A 25,007-nucleotide genomic window follows, 5' to 3' on the forward strand; every position below is an offset into this window, starting at 1 on the left:
ATTGGTTTCCAAGAAACACTGGGTTTTAAGCCTCAACTCAAGCGCTGCTGCTGAGTTACTGCCTCTGACTAATAAAACCCAGCAAGCGAAACTTTACCATTGCTGGAAGAGTCTCACTGCAGTAAATTCAATTTAGGAGAACCCCTAAGAGAAGTTTACATATCTTTCAAGTGCCATGAAAGAAAATGTGCAATTTGACCTTCAAGAAAAGCTCAGGATGTCTTTTAATAGGAAAATAAGTAGTCAGTGGAGCTGGGAGGTTTCCTATAGGACCTTGTTTCTAAGCAGGTTCTCACAGGCACTCTTGGTCCTGGCTAAACACTGGAATAAACAAAATCAAGAACATTTTGCCATGCCTGCAGGAGGATAAAATAAAACCCACGTTGTGCTGGACCACAAAGTCCCGGCTAACCGTGAAAAGCACTTTGTAATGCTAATAACTATTTATCCTTTGACTTCCTTGAATATAATCAACTGGACAGGGATAGCACATGTCACTGAGAGCTGCTGATTGCAACATCAAAAGCTCTGTTATCCATTGCAGATGAATCTGATGCCATGTGGCCATTAAGCTGTCAACTGACATCATTGTTTGTTTCTTTTGTTTATAGACCCTGAGTTTAAAGATGCACAATCCTGAGGGAAAGCCTCTTGAACACATCCTTGTCTATCCAGGTGGATGATTCCACACTGGGAAGTGTGGGAAATACCTGCAGCACAGGTAAAGCCACTGCACCCCACACAGCTTGATCACAAGTCCCGAATTTGCTGTATTTGGTGTCAACCCCTCCCCAAATCGCAACAACTGTAGTTAGAAACTACAACTGTAGTTAAATACATGGAGCATTCTGCTTCCTGAGATGCACCCCAGGCTGTAAACTGCAGCTCTCCCAGAGAGAGTCTGGTCCTACATCTTAATAAACAGAAAAGCTTCCCCTGAAGCATGTCCTGCTATAAACAAGCAGAGCAAACAGCTGCTCCTCATTTGAAAAGATGTTACAGCCATTTCAAAAGGAATCTGCAAGATCTTCTTAATGCAAATATTTTTTTGGGAAAACAAAATGCAGCTGTTTATTCTTCTTTATACCTATTAGCAGAAAAACAGAATTTGGGATGCTTGTATTTCTTCCACTAAGAAAAACATCCTCTTGGCCTCAACATTCATTTGGATCTCAAATTGCTTAAAATCTATTTGTCTGTGTAATTCTGCTATTGCTGTGCTGCTTCAAGCGACAGCTACAAGCAGTTGCTCTTCCTAATGATAAAACCTACTAAAAGTAGTTAATGGATACTTTGCATGGGTTTTGTGTTGCAAATAATGAAGTTTAGAACATATGTTTTCGAATTTATCAATTCTGTCCTCCCAGAGCCTGCCCCATGGAGGACACACAGCAGATGTGTGGATCCCTGTAAAATGAATTAACAATTTTCCCTCTGTAAAGAACAGGATTATTTTTCACACTGGTATCCACCTCTGAGGAAATGTAAGGACTGGAGGATGTCTTAGAGACTCTTGGTGTATTGCTACAACTTACAAATGGGCTTTCAGGTATGGGTTGAAAGGACCTTAAAGCTCCTCCAGTTCCAACCCCTGCCACGGGCAGGGACACCTTCCACTGGAGCAGCTGCTCCAAGCCCCTGTGTCCAACCTGGCCTTGAACACTGCCAGGGATGGGGCAGCCACAGCTTCTCTGGGCACCCTGTGCCAGCGCCTCAGCACCCTCACAGGGAACAGCTTCTGCCTAAGAGCTCATCTCAGTCTCCCCTCGGGCAGGTTCAAGCCATTCCCCTTGGCCTGTCCCTACAGGCCCTTGTCCCAAGCCCTTCTCCAGGTTTCCTGCAGTTCCTCTAGGCACTGGAGCTGCTCTCAGGTCTCCCCTTCAGGAGCCTTCTCTTGTCCAGGCTGCCCCAGCCCAGCTCTCTCAGCCTGGCTTCAGAGCAGAGCTGCTCCAGCCCTCTTTGGGAAATACTTTCCAAGGTTGTGTGACTGGTCTACTAGAGGTGGCAAAGTCACTTTCCATTGTAATGTTCATCTGGTAGGGGGTTATTGATGGAGCTCTATGAACATTTCTTTTTCCTTGAAGTAATATAGCTCCTATGTTTCCTGAGATTGTTGTTATACAGGAAGGACATTCTGTGGTGTCACATCCACAGCAGAATCACAGTGGTTTGCAACTCCCCTGGTCAAGCATCAAAACTGGGAGTTTTGACGGCAAGTGAGGAAACCAAAGGGATTTGAGCTCGCAAGGGCTGGATCTGCAGCACAGGAGCCCGAGAGCTCTGCTGCATGTATGGTTCTTGTGAGCCGGGAACCAGAACTGTGGGAAATGGGATCAAAAGAGCTGGGAAGAAAGCAATGCCATGCCATGAGTTGGGGTAACTGGGTACACTGCAGCTCCCGAATTCACAGCTCTGTACGGAGAGGTACAGGTGTAGATTCCAGAGTAGAGATCACTGCCGTGTGGATTAATGCATCAGGGAGGTACATGGTTTCTTTCTGGGACAGCTTGAGAGCAGCAGGGCTTTTATTGGCCGTACCCCAGGTTTGCTGATTCCCACCGTGTATTTGTGGATGCGAGTTGGGGCTGATCATCAAAGTACCACAGCATCTGCTCGGCTCCCGGCCGGTCCCCCCGTGCTCTGTGGAAGCACGGTCAAACTCCCGGCAGATTCCGCTTTTCCACGTGACTCCCACATCCCGAGGCTGTTGGGCTCAAGCTGCAATTGCCAGGACGTTCCACCACACCGGCTGCCGTTTCCCGTGCTGCCCCCCCCTGCCTCGCACTGCCCTTCGTTCGGCTCCCTTTAAACCGCTTACGGCCGTGTTCCGGCCGGCGGGCAGCAGGACCGCGCTGCCGGCGCGCCCTCCCTCAGGCCCCACCCCTCGCCTCTCATTGGTCTCTCTCTTTCCGGCGGTCACCCCCGCGCTGGCGTTGGTGGCGCCCGCGGCGCTGCTCCCCCCCCGAGGGAGCGGAATGGTTCCTCCCTCTCCGCCCCGTTCGCGCGCCGCGCTCCATACTTGGCGATGGCCGGCGAGCCGCGCGCTGATTGGAGGGGCGGCAGCGGAGGGGCGGGGCGGCGCGATGATGACCCGGATGTTCACTCCTAGGCAACGGCGGAAGTGGAAGGGCCGCGGCCTGCCTCGGAGGGAGACCGGACGGGACCGGGAGGCGCCGCCGTTGCTACCGCCCAGCGCAGCCCCGCCGAGCCGCCATGGTAAGGGCGAGGGGGCCGGCCCCTCCCCGCACCGCCCTTCCTCCCGCCCGTCCGCCCCCTCCCATCTCCCCGGTGCCGCCCCCCTCGCTCCCCCCCCACCCCCAGGGTCGTTTCCCGGAGCGGGTGGGCCTCGCCCGGGCCCCCCGGGGCGGCGGTGAGGGAGCGCAGAGCCGGTGCTGCAGCGGAAAGGGAGGGGTGGCCTGGCCTGGAGTTCGGGGGCTGGGGGAACCTCGGCCCGGTCCAGGGCTCCGCGGGGCCCGGGGAGGCGGGCAGCGGGGCCGCGAGGCGACCGAGCCCGTCCGGCTGCTCCGCTGGCTGGTTACTTCCCGGTTTGCGGGCCTGCTGGCTGGGGTGGTGTTTACAGAGGGAACGCTTCCGCTTTGGACGGTCAATGTTGCCGCTTGATGTGGTTGTGAGCGAATTAAGAGCGGTGGGGGCCTTGTCTGCTCCTGCCGCTGGTCATCAACCCCAAACTATCACCCGTGGTCTGGTGTTTCCCCTGGCAGCTGCACTTGGTGGTTAAGGTGTCCTGAGATCAGATGGCATCTGCAGAATGCAAGAAAGCTAAGGCAGCTGGAGCCGGTGATGCTGCAGTGGTGGGGGATGCTCTTCACATGAATGAGAACTTTCCTTTTTTTAGGGGGAAACCTGTAGTTTCTTCAGTTCATGTAAAATAATCTCCATCTTGTTGTGTGTTTGCTGCATGGATTAGCCCAGGTCACAAAACCTTCCCGTTTCATTTTGGCAGATTGCACCAGCTCTAAACAAACACAGGAGTGAGACCAGGAACTAACTGGCCCAGGCTTTGCCTGGGTGGATGTGTGCTTCTGCAGAGCCTGCCTGAGGCACTGTAGCCCCTGAGGATGTAACCACTGGAATCACTGAAATACTTTATGGTGTCTGGGAATTTGTCATTCAGGTTTCCAACATCATGATTTAAGAATGTTGAGATCTATTTAGGTTTTTAGAAAGAACAGCCCAGTTCCTTCTATGATAGCAATATAAAGGCTGGTTAACCAAGGAAGTGTAATCCTTTATTTCTTACCTTCAACCATAAGAATTTCAGAAGCAATACGGTATGTTTTCTCTTCAGAACTGAACATCATGGCAGTCCTGCTACTTGCATTATGTAGGACAATCATAGTATCACAGACTGGTTTGGGTTAGAAGGGACCTTAAAGCTCATCAGCCCCTTTAGACACTGGGAGGTGCTTTGAGATCTCCCCTTCAGGAGCCTTCTCTTGTCCAGGCTGCCCCAGCCCAGCTCTCTCAGCCTGGCTCCATAGCAGAGCTGCTCCAGCCCTCGCAGCATCTCCATGGCCTCCTCTGGCCTTGCTCCAACAGGTCCAGGTCCCTCTTGTGCTGCTGCCCCAGAGCTGGATCAGGGCTGCAGGGGGGGTCTCCCCAGAGCCCAGCAGAGGGGCAGGATCCCCTCCCTGAGCTGCTGGTTTTGAGCTTTAGTTTCTGGTGACAATTGAAGAATGGTTAAGATCAAGGTTCTGTTCCTGTGTTCTTGTTTGAACAAATGAGATGCTCTACCTGACTTTTCAGTGTGGGTTGTAGCAGGATGGAGCATCTTATTTCAGCTTTGCATCTTATTTTAAGATACTGAAATGTGTATGGGCGAGACCTGAGTGTAGAATCTGAAGTCAGGATTTCAACAGAGTGTCCTAACATGTGCTATGGGCAAAATCCTCACACGAAGAGAACTGATGGAAAACAGTAGGCTTGGTGGAAAATAACAGTTGTGATATATCTTTTAAGGAGATGTGAAAGCATGCTAAACAAGGAATCCAGTCAGGGTTTAATTGTAACTATATCAGTATCTGGATGCCAGAGAGGGATTTTTCATCAGGGACTGGAGCGATAGGACAACTGGTGATGGGTTCAAATTGAAACAGGGGAAGTTCAGGTTGGAGATAAGGCAGAAGCTCTTCCCTGTGAGGGTGCTGAGGCGCTGGCACAGGGTGCCCAGAGAAGCTGTGGCTGCCCCATTCCTGGCAGTGTTCAAGGCCAGGTTGGACACAGGGGCTTGGAGCAAGCTGCTCCAGTGGAGGGTGTCCCTGCCTGTGGTAGGGGTTGGAAGTGGATGAACTTTAAGATCCCTTCCAACACAAACCATTTTATGACTGTTTTCAAGGAGGTAGTGCACAAGTCCATTAAAAGCTTTCTGAGTGTTAGAAGCTTATGCTGACTTCTCATTTTTTCCTGTTCAGTCACAGAGACCAGAAGGTGTAGGAGAAGTCTGACCTGAACTTGCAGCACTCTGTGCTGGTCTCTGATGTTGAGTGGACTTCAGGGATGAACCTGCAGCAGCTCGCTGTTACTTGTGTGTTGTGGTGAATTGTGAGCACCTGAAGAGTCACTCAAAGAATGTGCTACCTTAAGCATGGCTTATCTGGGTGCAGTAGGGATGTGAAAGATGAATCACTGAGTTGTCTGCTTTTAAAAGAGACCTTTTAAAGCTTTACTGAGTCTTAAAATTATCTTAAGGTTCTGCAGGTAGTGCAATTACAACAGTCAGTTTAAGTGCAAAGCCACACTTCAGGGTATTTCCAGGATCCTTCATTTCGGTGCTTATGGAGCCAGAATGGAGCACTGGAATGCTGAAATGGCCCTTTCATTGACGGCTACAGCAAGTTCCCCAAAGCTTAGAGCATCTGACATGATCCAGAGTATTTCAAACACCTCCTTGGGACTGTGAGGTTACCAATATCTGTGTAGAGCAGAGAGATGGGAACCTTTAGCTCCTCTGCATCACCTCACATCTGAGTTGCTGCTGGTGAGCTGAAGTGCATCTGCATTTCAAGCAGGTGCTTGGTAAAATGGGGCAGGGCAACACATGGATCTTGAAAGCTGCCCGCATGGATGCTGTGTCTTGTGCTAAAAATAAGCTGAATGCACTGTGCAGGGCAAAGCCGGACTTGGGAGAGTGGAAGTACTGAGATAGATGAAATTGTGGGTTATAGATGGCTGGAATTGAGTTACTCTTTGTAGAAAGAAAAATCTTCCTTTCCAGGTTACATAAACTGGCCTGAGCACATTAGTGAGGATCTCTCTGCTCTGCAACTCTTCAAGAAAAGGTGGATACTTTTAGCAAAGATGTATCATTTAATCTTCCATAAATTCAAATGTCTGGTGTAGTGCTGGCTGCGCATCATCCAGTTACAGCACTGAAGCCCAGCCAGGGATGTGTGCTCTGCCACTCAGTACATCAACCTCACGTGCTGTCTGGAGTAGCTAGTATGTTCAGGGTAGAGGCTGTTTGTTTTGGGCAAGCATGTTGCTGGTTGATAGATCACTTGGATTTGTGTATCTACTACCAAAACTGTGTTAAGTGATTTGGCAAACTGGACAACTAAAAATAGAGCTGTTTCTGCTGCTCTCTCACAACCTGATTGCATGGCTTTGGAAACCCCAGGGGGAGAGCCCAGGGGAGGGTTTCAGTGCTCACAGCAAGTCCTTTGCACCTCGTGCCTTCTGAGAAATACTGACTTAAGCTGTTTTGTAGAGGCCATGTTTTATTAGGCAGGGCAAGTACATGAGCTTAACTAAATGTTATCTTAAAAGGCAAATTCCCAAAGTAATCAAGTTAGAGGATATCACTGGGATAGGGAATACTGCCATTGGAGTGATGCTTAATCTTGTGGTTTATTAGCGAAGGGAAAACATTTGCAAGCTGGTGTTGTTCAAACAGGATTTCCTCATATGGTAAATATATAGGCTGATATCTTACTAGTTGACATTTGGGAGTAAAGCAAAATGAAAGTTCAGTTCAAGTCTCTTGAATGACTATGTTTAGTCCTTGTTATTGTAGTTGAGTAGAGGAATTACTCTCTTTAGGGAAAGGCAAGTTACTGCCCTATTCAGTTTCTACTTGTATGGCTGTCAGCTCTGCTTGCCCTCTGTTGCCTTCCATAAGTGAAAGACACTCGGGTTGTGCATGGTCCTGCAGCACTAGATATTCCTCTGGTTTGGCTTTGGGTTTATGGGTACCTCTGAAGACTTGGTTGGGGAATGCTGATGCTTTCTCTCTTGCTGCCATTTGGAGGGATGTTTGGTCAAGTCCAGATGGCTCCTTACACTGCTAAGTAAACTTGTAGAGAAGTGTTTTGTCCCCTTGAGCTGGTGCACATTGTGGTAGTGCCACCTCAAGTTGAAATAAAACTGAACATCTTTCAATGTGTGTTGAAGAGAGCAATATTGAGATGTGTGAAGTTCTGGAAGGTACCTGTATTATCCAGCATGAGCTGGAGTATAGCTCCATGCTAAGCCCCCACTTTAATCCAGTGTGATGTTTAAGGACTTATTTTAAGCAAAGGACATGATTACACAAGTATAAGATACTGAAAATTGCATTAATCATCTGGTTTTATTCATATTTTTATTCAGCCACTGTGCATTATAATTTCCCACTTTCCCATTGATTTTTGCTGAGAGTCCTGAAGAGTTCAGAAAGCCCCAATAAAAGGAAAGGGGCTTTGGCCAAGGACCTGTAGGGACAGACCAAGAAGAATGGCTTTAACCTGAGAGAGGAGAGACTGAGATGAGCTCTTAGGCATAAACTCTTCCCTGTGAGGGTGCTGAGGCGCTGGCACAGGGTGCCCAGAGAAGCTGTGGCTGCCCCATCCCTGGCAGTGTTGAAGGCCAGGTTGGACACAGGGGCTTGGAGCAGCTGCTCCAGTGGAAGGGGTCCCTGCCCGTGGCAGGGGTTGGAGCTGAATGAGCTTTAAGGTCCCTTCCAACACAAACCAGGCTGGGATTCTGTGAAATCTTTGCTTTCTCCTTAATGCACAAGGTCCAAAGTACGTATGTGCTTCAGTTCTTCCTTATCCTTTGTGTGTTATGGGAGAAAGGGTGAAAAAATCCCCAAACTCATTTAAAACCAAGGGACCTCAAATTTGAATTTCTTGTCTGGATGAAACCTGTGTGGTGTGAGGGAGCAGTTACTACATCTGAATGACAAGCTTCCTGCAGTATGGAGCTGGGCTTTAGCCCAGGGTTTGTTTGCTGATAGGTTGTGTTAACTAAAAAGCTTCTCTACCTTAAACGTAATGATCTGGAATTCAGGCCTCTGTGATGGAATTTTGGCTGCTTTAAGCTGAAATATAAAGTGATTGTCTTCTTCATGTTTTGTGTAATGTCTCTTTAAGTACTTGATAGTCCATGAATGAGATGTTCATGTTAATGTGGGGCTTGACCACATGCAGTGAGTGGATACCTGGCTAAGAACAGTAACAGAGACTTGCAGTGCAGTTGGACAACATTAAGCTGTTGTGACTTACTTGAGCTGGATAATACAGAATTCCTGAACATGATGGAGTGACCAGAATTCACTTCCATGCTTGTATGTCCTAAAGCAGGTGCATCCAAATGGATTATCTTGGGCAATGTGGTCTAGTGGAAGGTGTCCCTGCCCATGGCAGGGGGCTGGAACTGGATGATCTTAGCATCCTTTCCAACCCAAACCATTCTGTGGTTCTATAAGCTTGAACTCTTGCCTGTGTGGTAGATGAGACATTTCCTTCTGAAAGGTCCTTCACAGGGCACGAGGGTGAGTGCTGGTTGAGCTGAGAGGATTTATTCTGGGAAGAAAAGGCACCATGTACTTGAGGAAGGTGCTTTGCTTGGTTCCCAATTAAAATGTAGTAATTTTCCAGAGCAGGTGGTGTCTGGGCAAAGCCAAATGCAGTCACAGTCCTGCCTGGGTTTTTAAGTACAATGAGGTGAGTGAGGAAGTGAAACCAGGATCTATTTCTTACTTGTGCCTGAAACAAGCTCTATTTGGAATTACTGTAGTTGCGTTAGATAATACATTGTGCTGTATTTCCTAGAGTGTGGCCTGAGCCTTGGCATCAAGTAATAAGATTAATTTCCCTGTATTATCTGGTGCTGTTCTTTTGCCCTCCCTTCCTCTTCTGGGGATTAGAAGGAAAACGTGCAGCTTGCTTTGAGCTCCTGCTTTGTGCCACAGCTTCCAAGCTAGGCTGAAGAATTACAGCTTGACTTACCTGGCTGCTCTTCTCATAAATGACACTTTATTCCACTACATGCAAATCACAGAATCATATAATCATAGAATAGTTAGGGTTGGAAAGGACCTTAAGATCGTCTAGTTCCAACCCCCCTGCCATGGGCAGGGACACCTCACACTAATCCATAACCTTCTAGTTTCTGTTTCATCAGCACAGCCTGTGTTGTTTCTCAGTGCAGAGTTGGTTTAGGAGTCTTGACTCTTACTTTAAAGCCATTGCTCCAAGTGCTTGCAGAGCCTGTCCTTGCTGCTGCTGTTTTGCTGGTACAAAGAGGATGTCTCCCATGGCTTTCTGTTACAGAAAGTGAAGCCCAGTTCTTTCCTGGTGCATTGACTTGGAATTTCAATCACGTCCTTGTTGCAAAGTGGGAGGTTCCCAGCCTGGGTGAAAGCAGAACCCAGGATCTAACAATTTTAGCAGCATCAGCTAAAACAAGACTGAAACCAGCACTTAAGCAAGAGGATTTTCTGCAGAAGGAAAAAGGGTTGAGACTGCATTGAAGACATAAACTCAGTGGTTGCCTGAAGCCACCAGAAATAAAATACTCTTTATTATCTCAGGGAATTTGATTTGCATTTCTTCAGGTGATACTTTCTGTCTTTCCCATTAGACAGTGTGCTGAGTTGGGAAGTGCTACCAGTTATTTTTGCTTTCGTAAATATCAAGATTTAAATAAAGCTTCCTGCTTGCAGAGGTGCCTCTGCTTGCAACTTGAGATGGGCTCAGGAAACAAGAGATGGGTCTTTGGTGAGTTAATTCATCAGAGGAGAGAGCCATGAAATGAAGGAATGAGGTAAAACACCAGCTGCATTGTGCTGACCACAGCACGCGCTTGCTGCATTTACCCACTGAGTCCTTTTGCTGGCCAAATTTAGGGGTCAGCCCAGCGAGTTTTGGATGTAACAGTAAGAACAGGCGTGATCTTGGCTTGGTGTTGACAGTGCTTTACTGGATGGCCAAATACAGCTTTCATGTTGCCAGTCAGTTCTTTAAAGTGGCCTATAAGAAAGATAGGAAGAGACTTTTAGCAGGGCCTGTTGTGACAGGATGAGGGGTGATGGGTTTAAACTGAAAGAGGGAGATTCAGGCTGGATGTGAGGAAGAAATCCTTTACTCTGAAGGTGGTGAAGCCCTGGCACAGGCTGCCCAGAGAGGTGATGGATGCCTTATCCCTGGAGATGTTCCAGGCCAGGCTGGATGTGGTTCTGGGCAGCCTGATGTAGTTGAAGGTGTCCTTGCTCATTGCAGGGTATTGGAACTGGATGAGCTTTGAAGGTCCCTTCAAACCAAACTATTCTATGAGTCTATGCTTGGTAGAGGAAGAGCTATTTCAGAGCTTGATAAGGTGAAAACTGCCCAAATGGAGTGAGTATCAACTTTGTATTAAATTGAATTAAGAATCTGACATGGATTGAAACTGGATTTGCATATTACATGAAGCACTGTCCTGCATAAACTGCCTCTACAACTTAAATGTATTAAGTTTTGCAGAACTTATATGTATTGTTAGATCACATACTGTCTGCAGGTTCGACTTGAGCCTAGGTGAGATGTTTTCAGAAGCTTGAAGGAAAGCCATAAAAAAACCTGACAGAACAGACAAGTCTGGGAATTACAGCAAGGAAAGGGATTCCAGGCATTGTGAATGTCTTGGTAGGTGGAGATGGGGTATTCCTATGCCCTATCTGTATGCAAAGTCATTAGCTTCCTGGTTTAAAACTTGAAATCTTTAGCGTGAATCCCTTTGGATGAAGCTGAAGTGTCCTGCAGGCTCTGTGGTGTGGTCAGCAAGACGAGTCTTGCTAGACACAAGCACAAGGCATATTAACCTACTTTACTGACCTTCTAGGCAATTGGAGAAGGCTCAGGGATGAGGCTAATTAGATAACCTCCCCTCTGTCCTCTCTGCCTTGCCAGGCATCCCATTCCTCGCCAGAGTTATCCTGTGAATTTACAACCCTGGCTAATCCATTTGAGGACACTGGGAAGTGCTGAGTTGCTGTGTTAAACTGGGCAGCTTGGCAACAGCTTACCCGGGACTCTATAGCCAGGCTGTGTAAAGCATTACACTGAACCTGTTGAATGGTGGTGGTAGTTCAACTGTCAGGAAGCATGTCAGTGTTTGTTGTCACCTTGGTAATAGAGTATAGGCCCCCCTGCTGTGCATAATAATGCACATAATAATGTGCATTTTCTCAGATGTTTCTAATGGAAGTAACTTCTCACATAAAATAACGTGGGTTGCAGTTGACTGGAAGGAGAGCCTGGATCTGTCAGGCCAGGACCAACCTGCCAAACTTGGCTGTTGCTACAAGACAAGGAGGAAAGTCTCATTTCTACTGAGCCATTCCTCTTCTGCCACTTGTGACCAGGCTGATCCGAATGTGAAACAGGCAGCACACTGAATAAAAGCATTTGGAAAGACCATTGAGCATTAAGAGGATTAAACGACAGCAGCACAGAATATACATTGCAGATGTTCATCTGACAAAGGGCATTGTTGAATCTCAAGAGCTGTTGTATTTAGAGTAATTATGGTTTCAATTAAAAAACCCATAATTGGTCCCTGTAAAAATAAAGAGTCAGAGTTGGGCACTAATATCTGAATGAAGGCAAGATGACAATGAGACTGAAAACCAGGTCATCAGACTTGGGAACCAACCCAGACCCACTGTATGAGCTCATTTCAAAGGCTGAATGAACCCAGGTAGGCAATTAGTAGTAGGTTTACAAAGAAAGAATGAAATAATGGAGTGGGTGGGTGAGGATGAGAGTACAAGTCAGTAATTTGGAATCCATCTGCAGGGTGAACTCAGAGCTGCCCAAAAGGAGCTTGCAGAGGTGAGTTGCATGGGAGTTGTTACAAAAGGGCTGTTGAGGTAAGGAAGAAGATCCTGTGAAGGATTTCCTGTGTCCTGGACACTGATCTGTGTGGTGTGAGTGGGGAAGGAGGGTGCTTAGGACATAGATTTATGATTTTTAGAAAGCAGGACTTACTTGTGTCCACAATGCCTTAATATATACGCAAGTATTGAAGTGTTGAACTGTGACAGGGAAATACCAAGAGACATCAGAAGGTCGACAGGACAAGGGGTTGATGGGTTTAAACTGAAAGAGGGAGATTCAGACTGGATGTGAGGAAGAAATCCTTTACACTGAGGGTGGTGAAGCCCTGGCACAGGTTGCCCAGAGAGGTGCTGGATGCCCCATCCCTGGAAACATTCCAGGCCAGGCTGGATGTGGTTCTGGGCAACCTGATCCAGATGAAGTTGCCCCTGCTTATTGAGCTGGTGTGAGCTCACTGGGTGAGCTTTGAAGGTCCCTTCAACCCAAACTGGTCTATGATTCTAAGTAATACTGAATGGTCACCCTGTCAGTAAAGCTGTCTGTTTCTTGATGTCTGTCTTGTAAGAGTATGTGTATGCTTATCTTCAAGCGAGCATCTCTTCTGGTACTGAAACTATCAGGCAGATGTTGTGGACTTCCTTATGAAGTGTTTGCAAGATCAGGATAAGTTATCATATATCAGTGTTGTAACAGGTTTGGTTTTAGCAGAGATTTCCTATTTTTCCTATCTAACAAAGAAAATGATACTTTGTGCTAGATCTAGACATAAAATGAGGGGAACCCACTGTTGTGCAGCAACATGAACCTAATTAAACATCTCACTGTTAATTGGCAAAGAGGCTCAGCTCTGCAGTCAACTTCAGTGTCCCTAATCCCAGTTACTGCAAAAAAGTATCTCTAACTTTGTGCAGCTTTTCTGTGTAGCTGTTCTGCTCCTCTCCCTGTGTTACTCTTTGGTGTGGAGCTCATAGACTGACATTCACTTGATGCTGTGGTTTATTAGGAAATTACTTTTTGCAAACTTTATGCTTCACAGGAATTCTTGGCACTGGATGAAAGTCACTAAATTGCATTGTCATGTTCAATGGCAGGTTTAATAAATAAAACATTGTGTCTGTTACCCAGAAGACAAATGCTGGTGCAGAAATTGTTAGTGAGCCTGGCAAAAGGTGGAGAGCCCGTTCCCAGAAATTGTGGAATCACAGAGCTGCAGCATGGTTTGGGCTGGAAGGGGCCTTAAAGCTCATTCAGCTCCAACCCCTGCCACGGGCAGGGACCCCTTCCAGTGGAGCAGCTGCTCCAAGCCCCTGTGTCCAACCTGGCCTTGAACACTGCCAGGGATGGGGCAGCCACAGCTTCTCTGGGCACCCTGTGCCAGCGCCTCAGCACCCTCACAGGGAACAGCTTCTGCCTCAGAGCTCAGCTCAGTCTCCCCTGTTCTGGCAGGTTCAAGCCATTCCCCTTGGCCTGTCCCTACAGGCTCTTGTCCCAAGCTCCTCTCCAGCTTTCCTGCAGCCCCTTCAGGCACTGGAGCTGCTCTCAGGTCTCCCCTTCAGGAGCCTTCTCTTCTTCAGTTTGAAATCCTTGTGCCTGCTTCATCCTGCTCTTCTGCTCATACATGGTGGCTCTTTTCACTGCACAGATGATTGAGACTTGTGTTGGACTTCACATAAACTAAAGCAATAGATGTTAAATTAGTTTTGCAAGTAGGTGCAATTATTTGCTGTCTTGAAATACACTCTTGGTGGGAAGGAGGTGCCAACAAATGTTCATTTTCTTCACTGTGTACTGTACATCTTTAGATGTGCTAATGGGAACTGAAAAGCATTTAGCGGAAAACCAGCTATGAGTGCAGAGCATCCTTTAGGAGAAGCTGAATTGTTACCTTTAAAGCAAATTGTGACTTGCAGTCAGTGGCCAGCTCCAGACAGTCATGGGTTTTTAGTTTCTGCTCAGTAAGTATAAACCATTTTGACAAATGGCTGTCACATGAGATAGAGCTTCTTAATACCAAGCAAGCACCTCTGGTTTATTTAGAGACTAATAGCTGGAAATGCCTTCAGTGTATTATAATTCACTTGACAATTGTTTCTAGACAACCAGGATGTTGGGTACTGTCCTGTGAACAGTGCTGAGCAGATTTGGAGGTGAGGATGATGAAGGGAAGTCAGATATCTTGTGTGATTGAGAGGATGCTTGAAAGCGGCTCCCTAAAGGTAAAGCAGTGAACAGGTATTTGGCCAAATGTTGATTTCAAACCTTGAGGGGCTTGTTGAGCTTGAATGGAGGAGATCTCTTTGGTGCTTGCTCCTAGAAGACTGTTGCCATTAGGACTTGCCATAGTTGTGCTGTCAGGTTGACGTGGTGAGAAGTGTCCAATGTCATCAGCGTGCTGATGGCAGTGAAACCTAAGCTGCCTCATTGCTTCCCATAGAGTATTTTAATTCCCCTAAACTAGACCCCATGTGAGTCTTCAGAGCAGATGTACAAGTTACTCTTCCCTGTAGAACCTCTTTGAAGAAGAGATCTCTTTTGAGCACTTGTCTTGCTGAAGTTAGTGTGTACTCATTTCTGGACCAATATAGAGTAAAGGCTGGCCAATGGTTCTGAGGTTTGGAGCAGACCTCTCATTGACAAGCGTGGACCAGTGCATTCCTCAGTGTATACAACACCTCCCCTTGAGTTCTCACAAGCTGTGACAGTGGTTTCAGTTATTAATTGGGGTTGGTTCTGCTTCTCCATAGCATGTTCTATTGTTTTACACGTTAGAGGAGAATGAAAGCAATAGTGTTCTGCAGGAGAACATCTCTGAGAGGGGTTTGCTGACGTAAAAGCTGGGACATGACTCGTTCAAGTGCTCCTTAAGTAAATGCTGGTTACAGGAGAGCTGTGGAAGTCAGAGTACAGGAAATTCTGCTAAAATCAACCAATCCATCACTTCTTGCTTTTGTTTTAATCTTTAATCTTTTTCACTTGTAATTCCTGGAATGAGCACTTTCAACCATTGCTCTGTCTGCTTGGTTGTGACCACAGCAAAGGGAGCTAAACACGTTACTGACTATACACCATGGTCAGAAGCCACTGAATCACATCCTAACCGGAGGAGACAAAGCCAGAAGTAGCTCAAGAGAAGGAGATCATAGTCTCCATCAGTGTCATGTTCTTTCGGTACTCTTTGACCTGTCCTTTCTTTACTCTGCACAATGTAGTGTAGCTTCAGGTTTTATTACATCTGATTGCTTCTTAAATATGCTCTTGCAGTTTCTCCCGCTAGTCCACCTTGCTGTCGGGGCTGTGATTTATAAGCCCATTACAAATGGCTTTAGATGGGATCTGCCAGAGGAGGATTAATAATCAAGGGAAAAATCATGTAGAAAACCAGATTGCAAGGAATATGTGCAGCTGGTGGGAGTGTCAGGAGGGCAGAGCTTGTCTGGGATTCATAGAGCACGCACAGTTATTCCCCTTCCCATTCAATAGCCTCAAAAGTGAATGCTGACAGCCGAGAAGGGAATCCTGTGACTTAACACACTACTGCACTTATTACATGGGGGTTACAATAATTCAACCCTTTGCTAAAGCTTCTTGTAGTAATAGTATCCTATTGTGTAATTTGTAAAGGAAGTCTTCTGCTTTTGGGCTCTGGAAGTTGGCAAGGATTAAAATGACAAGCAGGAGGGGAAGCTGGGGATCTGTTTCAATTAAAAGAAATTAATATGTTAGTACCACAAAGCTGAACCATTAGTCAGACATTCCTGGTGGGAGAACTGACAGGAAATAATATGATTTACAATCTGGGGTATGTCTGCAACATAAAAGGAAGGGGAAGAAAAAAAGTCATTTGCTGGTTGTGTACTTCTGGCCATGGATTAATTTAGAAGAGATTTTGGCTGTAAACTGACCCATAACCAAAGTGATCTGATGTGGGATTGCTTCAGATTGCATCAGTTGAGCAAATGGTCTGGTTTTTGGTGTCCCTTCAGGTTTTTATCTGATATTTCCACGGAGCTGCTGTGAGGGCTGGAGCAGCTCTGCTCTGGAGCCAGGCTGAGAGAGCTGGGCTGGGGCAGCCTGGACAAGAGAAGGCTCCTGAAGGGGAGACCTGAGAGCAGCTCCAGTGCCTGAAGGGGCTGCAGGAAAGCTGGAGAGGGGCTTGGGACAAGGGCCTGTAGGGACAGGCCAAGGGGAATGGCTTGAACCTGCCAGAACAGGGGAGAATGAGCTGAGCTCTTAGGCACAAGCTCTTCCCTGTGAGGGTGCTGAGGCGCTGGCACAGGGTGCCCAGAGAAGCTGTGGCTGCCCCATCCCTGGCAGTGTTCAAGGTCAGGTTGGACACAGGGGCTTGGAGCAGCTGCTCCAGTGGAAGGGATCCCTGCCCGTGGCAGGGGTTGGAACTGGAGGAGCTTTAAGGTCCCTTCCAACACAAACCATTCCATGGTTCTGTGACTCCTGGTCTTTGCAAACTGAGATGGCAGTTTGTACTTTAAATCTGGATCACTTTTCAGATGCCAATCTTGAGCAAAACTTGTGTGTGAAGCAGCTTGAAGACCTTTTGTTTTAGCTGTTATAACCTAGCTGCAGGGTCCTGACCACTGTGTCATCACAGTGCCCAAAATGGGCCTTCAGGAGAAGTGTTGTATTTTGTTTAACACTTTAAGTAAATAAAAGGTTTGTTCCTCTCTGGAAGGAAAGATACGGTGGCCCAAGTGGCTTATTTCTGGGAAAGAGCTAAAACAGGGAGATGCTGCCACTGCAGGATCACTGAGCTACCTCAGCAAGTTTCTCTTGGGTCAGGGGTGAGCTCAGGGTAGTGTTAATACAGAAACAAAATGCAGAAGTGAAAGCTGCCTGGCTTTCTTCTTGAAGAAACCACCTGACTCTGTTTATGCTCAGCAGTGACACAGTCGAATGAGCAGGAGCTGTTAGAACAAAGCTGTGACAACCAAGGAATTAAACCTGCAGGGATCCCAGGCACAGCTACAGGTTGGGTGAAGTGATTCAGAGCAATCCTGAGGAGCAGGACTTGGGGTATTGGTTAATGAGAAGCTCCCCATGACCCGGGTTCAGTTTGCACTTGAGCCCAGAACCCCCCCGTGTGCTGGGCTGCACCCCCAGAGCGTGAGCAGCAGCTCAGGGAGGGGATCCTGCTCCCCTTTTCTGCTCTTGTGACACCCCACTTGCAGCACTGTGTGCTGTGAGACCTCAGAGCAGCTCCCAGTGTCTGAAGGGGGCTGCAAGAATGCTGGAGAGGGGCTCTTCATCAGGGACTGGAGCGAGAGGACAAGGGGTGATGGCTTCAAACTGAAACAGGAGAAGTTCAGGTTGGAGATAAGGCAGAAGCTGTTCCCTGTGAGGGTGCTGAGGCGCTGGCACAGGGTGCCCAGAGAAGCTGTGGCTGCCCCATCCCTGGCAGTGTTCAAGGCCAGGTTGGACACAGGGGCTTGGAGCAGCTGCTCCAGTGGAAGGGGTCCTTGCCCATGGCAGGGGTTGGAGCTGGATGAGCTTTAAGGCCCCTTCCAACCCAAACCAGGCTGGAGTTCTATGACTTTGTGATAACTAGAAGCAAATCCTGTCAGCTCTAACCCTGGGGAGCTTTAGGTGAAGTCTTCCTTTCAAGCACACTGGCTTAGCCTTTGAAATGGGTCGAGCCACAGTTTTGTGTCTACCCTCTTAAAACCCGGAGTATAGGTTGTGTCTCGGAAGCAGCAACTGAGAGGTGTCAGAACTTGTGAGTGAAACCTGGGAATGCAGTGCAGTGAAATGAATAGGTGAGGATAAAAGTGCAGAGTGCTTGTGGACTCATCAGGTGGAGAAGAAAGGCAGTGTAGTGTCACTGGTCCTGCCAGCGCTGGGGATGTTTCGGAGGTGCTGGGGATGTATGGCTTGGAGTAACCTTGTTTATCAGGTGAGAGTTCTGTGTAAACTCAAATGCAAATGAGGTATGGTATCCCTTGCTCTGGCAGAGCATGTTTGGGTGCCATGAGCTGTGGCATCTGCATGGCAAGTAGTTGCAAGGTGTGGGTTATCTTGGGTTGGCTCCTGTTGCTTGATGTTATCAGCACACAGTATCCTGGCCAGGGGGACCCTTAAGGAACAGCAGCTATTCCTGTGCCCTTTTCCCAGATCTGAAGGACTTGTGTGGTTTAGTGGAGATGACGACTGGGAGTTAAAAGGAAGTTCAGTGTTTTGTCTGTTTTAATTCCCAACAATTTGCATACCTGTAGTAACTTCCTGGCTTCTTAATTGGTGTTTTCTGCACTGAAGGATGTGTGCCCATACTCAGCCTTTAAGCAGCATTCCTTACAGCATCCAGCTGGGCCTCTGTGCAACTACACTTACCCAGCTGATTGCTTTTCAGCACCACCTGTTTGTCTTTGAGCCTCTACACAGAGTTTGAAGGTGACCAGAGACCTGTGGCTGTTCTGTGAGGGTTTCTCTTGTGGCAATAAGCTAAGTACAGCAGAGCCTGAGGAGAAGAGCAGATGGAGATGAAGGAAGTTAAGCAAACATATATAGACATATTCTTATCATTTTTCCCTGTGCCATGGGAATGCTATAGTAGATGTTTAGATTCCAGATTGCCAAACATCTTTAGAGGAAACTTACGAAGGAGCTTTCATCTAAGCTAATATTTCCAGTCTTTGTGATCTCTAAATCATTCAGGGACTTGAGCTGTAATAAAACTTCATTTAGAATTTGTCTGAACTCCCTACTCCCCTACAGGAGCTCAGTGCTGGATGAAACAGAGCAGTGGTGGAGAACAGCCTCTTGTCAAGTAAACACTAAGCTCATTACACTCTGCAACCTCAAAGAGCTTGGCTTTGGGAGCAGCCCAGACTGGGAGACAGCCTGTCTAATACCTTCTCAGTGAGCAAAGCTTTGTAAGAGCCTCTCCATGGCTAAAGGCAAGAGTTCCGTAGGGATCTTTTGTCTGGAGGTGTGCTAAGAACACATGGCTTCAGTATGCAGGTTACAAGAGAATTAAGTAGAAATCCAGAGCAGGTTCATAGAGGCAGTTTGGATCAACATGTACTGAGGTAGGTGGCATATACCCTGAATCACAGAATCATTTAGGTTGGAAAAAGACCTTTAGGATGATCAAGCCCAACCATGAGCTCCTGAAGAACATCTTCCTCTTACATAAGATGTTTGAAGGCTTTGTGGGATTTTTAAGTGCCATTTCAATATGTGCCATTTCAATATGTGCCATTTCAAAACAGCAGGAATGTTACATCCCTGGGAGTGTTCCCTCTTCTGTGAAATCAGGGAACCCCGTGTTGCTGGTTTTGGCACCTGGGATATGGCTCCAATCTCTTTGTATCTAAAGTACCTCCAGCCAGAGTCTGGAGCCAAAGGATGTGTTTGAAACAGGACACACCAGATGTGTGCAATACCATGAGGTACCACTTTGCTCTGTAATCCATGTGCTTTGTGTTGCCTTTTTGACTGTGCCAGCAGGGATTTAGACCTGATTAAAGTGACCATGCAACCACAGATTTAGGGACAGAAATACAGAACCTGCCTTTATTTCAGTGCTTTAAGAGATCTGTTGACAAGCTGTTGAATTACTTAAATACCCAGCTAGAAGACTGGAGAATCCTGCTGCTCAGCGGTGCTTTTACTGCTGTGATACCAGAAAATACTGTTAGTATGTACTTATGTGTTTCTTTTTCCATTGCACACAGCCGTGGCTGAACTCCTTTAAGAATCTCTGCCTTGAACAGTCTTGCTGGTGTCTTTTTACAGCAACTAGTGAATATATTGTTACAAAACCACTCAGTCCAGGTTCTTTGGTTAAACCATAAACGAGTGCAAATGTGTGAGCAGCAGGTTGAAGGAGGTGATCCTGCCCTCTTCTCTGCTCCTGTGAGACCTCACTTGCAGCACTGTGTGCAGTGCTGGTGTCCTCAACATGAGATGGAGCTGCTGGAACAAGCCCAGAGGAGGCCATAAAGATGATCAGGGGCTGGAGCACCTCCTGTATGGAGAGAAGCTGTGGCTGCCCCATCCCTGGAAGTGCTCAAGACCAGGCTGAATGAGGCTTGGAGCAACCTGCTGTAGTAGGTGGTGTCCCTGCCTGTGGCAGGGGGGTTGGAGCTGGATGAGCTTTAGGGTTCTTTCCAACCCAAACCAGGCTGGGATTCTATTACTTAATGTAGATACTCTTTAATTCCGTGCAGTTAATTTCCAAACTGTCGCACTGTCAAACACTTCCTCTGGGGTTGGGGCTGTAGTGGTGGGTTTTAACATAATCTTTCCCTGGCTTTCTTTGTCTATTAAACAATTCCATCTGTCAGAGGCAGATGCAGCACTTCCGTAAGTGTTCCCACGATCCGAAAGTGAGGAACGTGACCCCATGACCATGTGCCAGCTTCGCTTCCTTGATGTGAGAGATAGCGGGAGGTAAAGACAATACTAGGGAAGAAAGGTCCCCTGCCCGAGCATGGCTGCTGGAGCTGCACAGGCTTAGGCCATCTAAATAGTATCTTCCCCCAGGGACTGAAACATTAGTAGGGAAAAGTGAGTAGTTTTCCCTTCCCCTGAACATCTAATGAAGATAAATAAGTTTTGAAGCTCTTGGCTGTTGCTTTTATGCATGAATATGGTGATAGTTCAGTGATCAATTTGGAGTGGCTTTCCAAGATAAATAACTTATCTCCAGACTCATTTTAGCCAAGGATTTGTTATAAAGAGTATAGGGTGGGTTTGTGTATGTTGCTTGAAGGCATCTTCCTTCAGTGACAGCAGGAGACTGTCATGGGTTTCTGTTCCTGGTGCCAGTGCATCCTGTTTCTTGGGTTGAAAGTGCAGATCTTCAGGAGGTTATTGCAGATATATGGAAGATCATGTCCTATAACCTGAACTGGATGAGAAGTAAATATATAATCTCCCCAGGCCGGTCTGTATGACTTGCTGGCTGTAAAATACTTATCTCCTGATAGGGAATGAGTAGTACCCTCTACGAGCAGTTTTCCTGATGGATGTCTACTAAAGTGAGGGCTCCCTCCTTTCCACATTGCCAAGGGTAGGGCTTAATTGCAGGAAACTTTGCTTCCTGCTTCTCCCTGACCTGGGGGCTCCTACTTGACTAATGTGATAATGTAACTGCTTTAGGTTTGAAGCCTTTCTTAATTAAACTAAAACTTCTGGAGCTTGGCAGACCACAGGAGGGAGAAATTAAAGCTAAGTTTGTTGTACACCACCCATGTACAGCTTGTTGTACAGGGGTGGTGAGAAATGCAAAGGGAAAGGGGAGGGGAAGAAGCTGTGGAAACAAAGTGGTTGTGCTTCAGCTGCTTCTGACCTGATCAAAGTAACTCCAGCAGATTTTGGGTGCTGTTAGGCTTGCAGGAAGGTGTCTGTTTATATCTGGTGGTGAGGAGAGCTCAGGTTATGTCAAGAACATGGGTCAGCTCATCAGGTGTTGCTGGTAATGTCTGCTGTGTGTTTTCTGCCTCTGAAGTGAAGTTAATGGGGTTTGTGTGTGTCAGAATTGGATGTGAGATCAGCTGCAATAAGCCCTTTGGAATATGTTGCCGTGATTTCTTGCCATAATTATAAAGTCTTTGATTTCCCAGGTACAGGCAGCTTTTGGGATGTGTTTTTTAGCAAGAAGGAAGTCATGGATCATACTGTGTGTTTTATTCTGGTGTTTCAATAAAGCTGAAGGAGGGAGAGTGCGCTCTGTGCTGGAGCAGAATTTGTCTTGTATATGAGTTATCTCAAGCTGAATGGCACAATAGAGATGAGGAAAGGTTCAAACTGCTTTGGGAGGAGGAACTTTCAGTTCCCTAACCCAGATTTCTATTGATAGCACAGAAAAACAGTGCGTTAAACATTTGCACAAACATTGGAACTGGTTTTTGGGTGAGGTAAGGACTGGACTCCTTTTCATCAACAGCACTATGTTGAGCTGGCAGCATGACACTAGTTAAAACTGTGCTTAAATCTGTAGTCTGCAACACTTGTTGCATCACCAAGTCAATAATCTGTGCTCAAACGGTACTGAGCTTAATTGAAATTTGTTTGTACTAATACAAAACATACTGCTGCTTAGAACTAGAATCTGGATCTCTGGTATTATAGGAGGCAGCAAGCACTGTAGTTCTGGTACATGTGTGTCAGTGTGATGTGTTCCCTGTTCATATTGTGATGGAATACCATCAATAACCCTGTTCTTGTTTCTGCAGAGTGACCAGCAGCTGGATTGTGCCTTGGATTTGATGAGGCGTCTGCCTCCACAGCAGATAGAGAAGAATCTCAGTGACCTTATTGACTTGGTGAGTATTGGATGCTCTGACCTGAGTGCTGGGTGTGATGGAGATCTGGTATGTAAGAACATCTTCTGAAGCATCTCAGAGGGGTGGTGATTTGTTTCTCTCCTTGTCCAGTGGCAAGGTTGAAGAATATAGCAATTACCCAGATGATGTCAGGAACCTATGTATTTACTCTGGGCAAGCCAACAGCTCCTGCTGTGTCTGCATGGACATGCTTTGGAATGAGGGGGCATTAAAAGCTTTCTTGATGAAGTCATAACTGGTTTGGAGGCTGCTGTTTAGTAGAAGTAATTTGGGGGAGTTTATACAAAGTTGATGCATTTCCTTGTACATGTGTGGTGTCTCCTGATGAACTGCCTGCCCGGTTGTAGTTTGACACGGGACTCCTGCAGTGAATGTGCTGTGGCACTTGCTTCAAAGAGATTTTCAAGGCAGAATATGTCAGAACACCCAAATCTGTTTATAATTTGTGCTTTCAGGTATTCTGCACTCCTGTGTGTATCCAGTGGCCAGGCATCTTGTGCCCAATCCCTGTTTCCTGCTTGCACCTGAAACATTGCTTTTCCTTCTGTGCTAGTGAAAAAACTAATGTAGGAAGGAGGGGTATGTTCGTTACACAGGATTCTGATTGCCTCACATCCTGTGAGGCACAGTTGGGCTGTAACAGGCTACTGAGTGTCAGTTGTTCCCTAAAACACTGTGTGGCACAGCTGCATGTGGAGTAACTTCCTGAGATACGGATTTAATCTGTACAGAACCTACTATATGGGTGGCTTGGAAAACTTGTTGCTGTTATCCATTCAAAATATATGCCTTATATCTGACCTAAGCTCCTAAGTCTTTGCAGACAGAGGATATTGAGGCTGGAGCAAGGCTGTCAGCCTTGTCTTCACTGTAGTGACTGACTTAAATTTATCAAACTCTACTTAAATACTGCTTTTACTTCCATAAGCCAAGGTACGGGTAAGAAAGCTCTGTGGGTCAGGAAAGAAATTGCTGCCTGCAACAAGGGATTATTTCTCCTTGAAACCATTTAGTAACGGGCTACATCTGTGCCACCAAAACTCTTGGCAACCTGAAGTATCACTTTTGTGGCTGTTGGTGAAGGTAGGACACAGGAATGAAACCACTGCTGTGATCTGGGGTGACATGGTTGGGATTCAGATGAAGTTTGGAGGACTGGACAGGTATTGGGGTTTGAGCAGCTCCTAGGACCATTCAGAACAAGGTGTTTGGGGAGCTGTGTTGAGCTTGGCTGTGTGATTGGTATGAAGGTTTTTTAATGACTCACAAAATTTCTGGTTACCTCTGAAGGTTGGAATTGCTTTTGGATGGTGCTCATTAGTGCTCTACATGCTTTCCATCAGCAACGTGCTCCCCGGGCTTCTCTGCCTATTGCAAGTGTAACATAAACCAGAGCAGTCGGATGCTTGTTAGGAGGAGAGTGTGATTCCCACACTACTCACTGCAGTCCCTTCTCTGGGGGAGTAATGAACTGATTTGTTCAATCCAGTGTGATTTCTTTATTGTTGAGACATCTGTAGAGCTCTTCTGCAGCTGCTCTCAGCCTGACCTCCACAAGCCTGAAGTCTACACTCCAGTTAGACTGGATGCACTGCCACCTGTAAGAGTTCCAAAAACAGCATAAACTAGACTCCAGCAAATAGTTTTTTGACCTTTTTTTGGCAAGTTTCATCCAAACCTTTAAAGCTGATGTTCTCATTCTGTTTCCTGTACCATTACCAGACAATAACCTCCTTGAAAGGAAAGGTCAGACTCCAAATGCATGGCAAGTGTGAGTAGGTTCATTAAATTTGTGATAGCATCATAGAATCAACTGGGTTGGAAAAGACCTTCAAGATCATCAAGGCCACCACTAAACTATGTCACACAGTTATAAAAGATGGCACCCGGATTTGTTTTCCCTTTGTGCTTGGTTGCCTTGCTTCATTACACTGCCATGCTGCAGTAGATGTGAAGCAGAGGCCCACATTGTCTTTTTTTGTGGGAAGCTTAGGTTATTACTTTGAGGTCTGCTGCAGCTCAGCTCCCCATGGTCTTTCCATAGGAACTGATCTGTGACTGAGAGTGTAGCTGCTCTTTTGTTGCTTGCTTAAGATGCATTGGAAGGGAGATGAAGATGGTTGAAGGTTGCCCAGAGAAGCTGTGGCTGCCCCATCCCTGGCAGTGTTCAAGGCCAGGCTGGACACAGGGGCTTGGAGCAAGCTGCTCTGGTGGGAGGTATTCCTGCCCGTGGCAGGGGTTGGAACTGAATGGGCTTTAGCAGCCCTTCCAACACAAACCATTCTATGACTTTAAAATGTCTTAGTTTTGGAAAACGTTTAATATACAAATATAGTGAAGAGCTGATGTCTACTTCCTAGGCTTGGAATTCCTTGTGGGAAGGATAACAGCATGAAGGTCCCTCCTTGAGGTCCCTCTTTGTCAAAGCCCTCCTCTACTGCTGCTGAGAGTATCTTGGTCCATGGGATGTGTTCAAGGCTGTATGTTACTGCCCCCAAGTGTTGGGCTGCCAAGGAAAAGGGCCCAAACTTAAACATGAAGTAAAAGGGTGGGTGGAAGAGGAGAATTTTTGGGTCACTGGCCCTTATCAGAACATACACTTCTCATT

General features: G+C 46.8%; 1 protein-coding gene across 2 annotated transcripts in view; it reads left to right on the plus strand.

Annotated features, from left to right (window-relative positions):
* The first annotated feature begins 3,103 nt into the window (after positions 1 to 3,103).
* Positions 3,104 to 25,007, plus strand: part of CAPZB (capping actin protein of muscle Z-line subunit beta) — a 63,956-nt gene continuing 42,052 nt past the window's right edge. Inside the window, exons 1-2 of one of the 2 annotated variants that reach the window (XM_005145426.3) lie at positions 3,104 to 3,216; positions 22,289 to 22,378. In XM_005145426.3, the coding sequence (XP_005145483.1) occupies positions 3,214 to 3,216; positions 22,289 to 22,378 (93 nt within the window). In that variant the 5' untranslated portion in view covers positions 3,104 to 3,213. The remainder of the gene's footprint in view (positions 3,217 to 22,288; positions 22,379 to 25,007) is intronic. The other variant, XM_005145427.3, reaches the window with a different exon arrangement.

This window comes from Melopsittacus undulatus, chromosome 12, assembly GCF_012275295.1.
Source record: "Melopsittacus undulatus isolate bMelUnd1 chromosome 12, bMelUnd1.mat.Z, whole genome shotgun sequence".
In the NCBI taxonomy this organism is placed as follows: domain Eukaryota; kingdom Metazoa; phylum Chordata; class Aves; order Psittaciformes; family Psittaculidae; genus Melopsittacus; species Melopsittacus undulatus.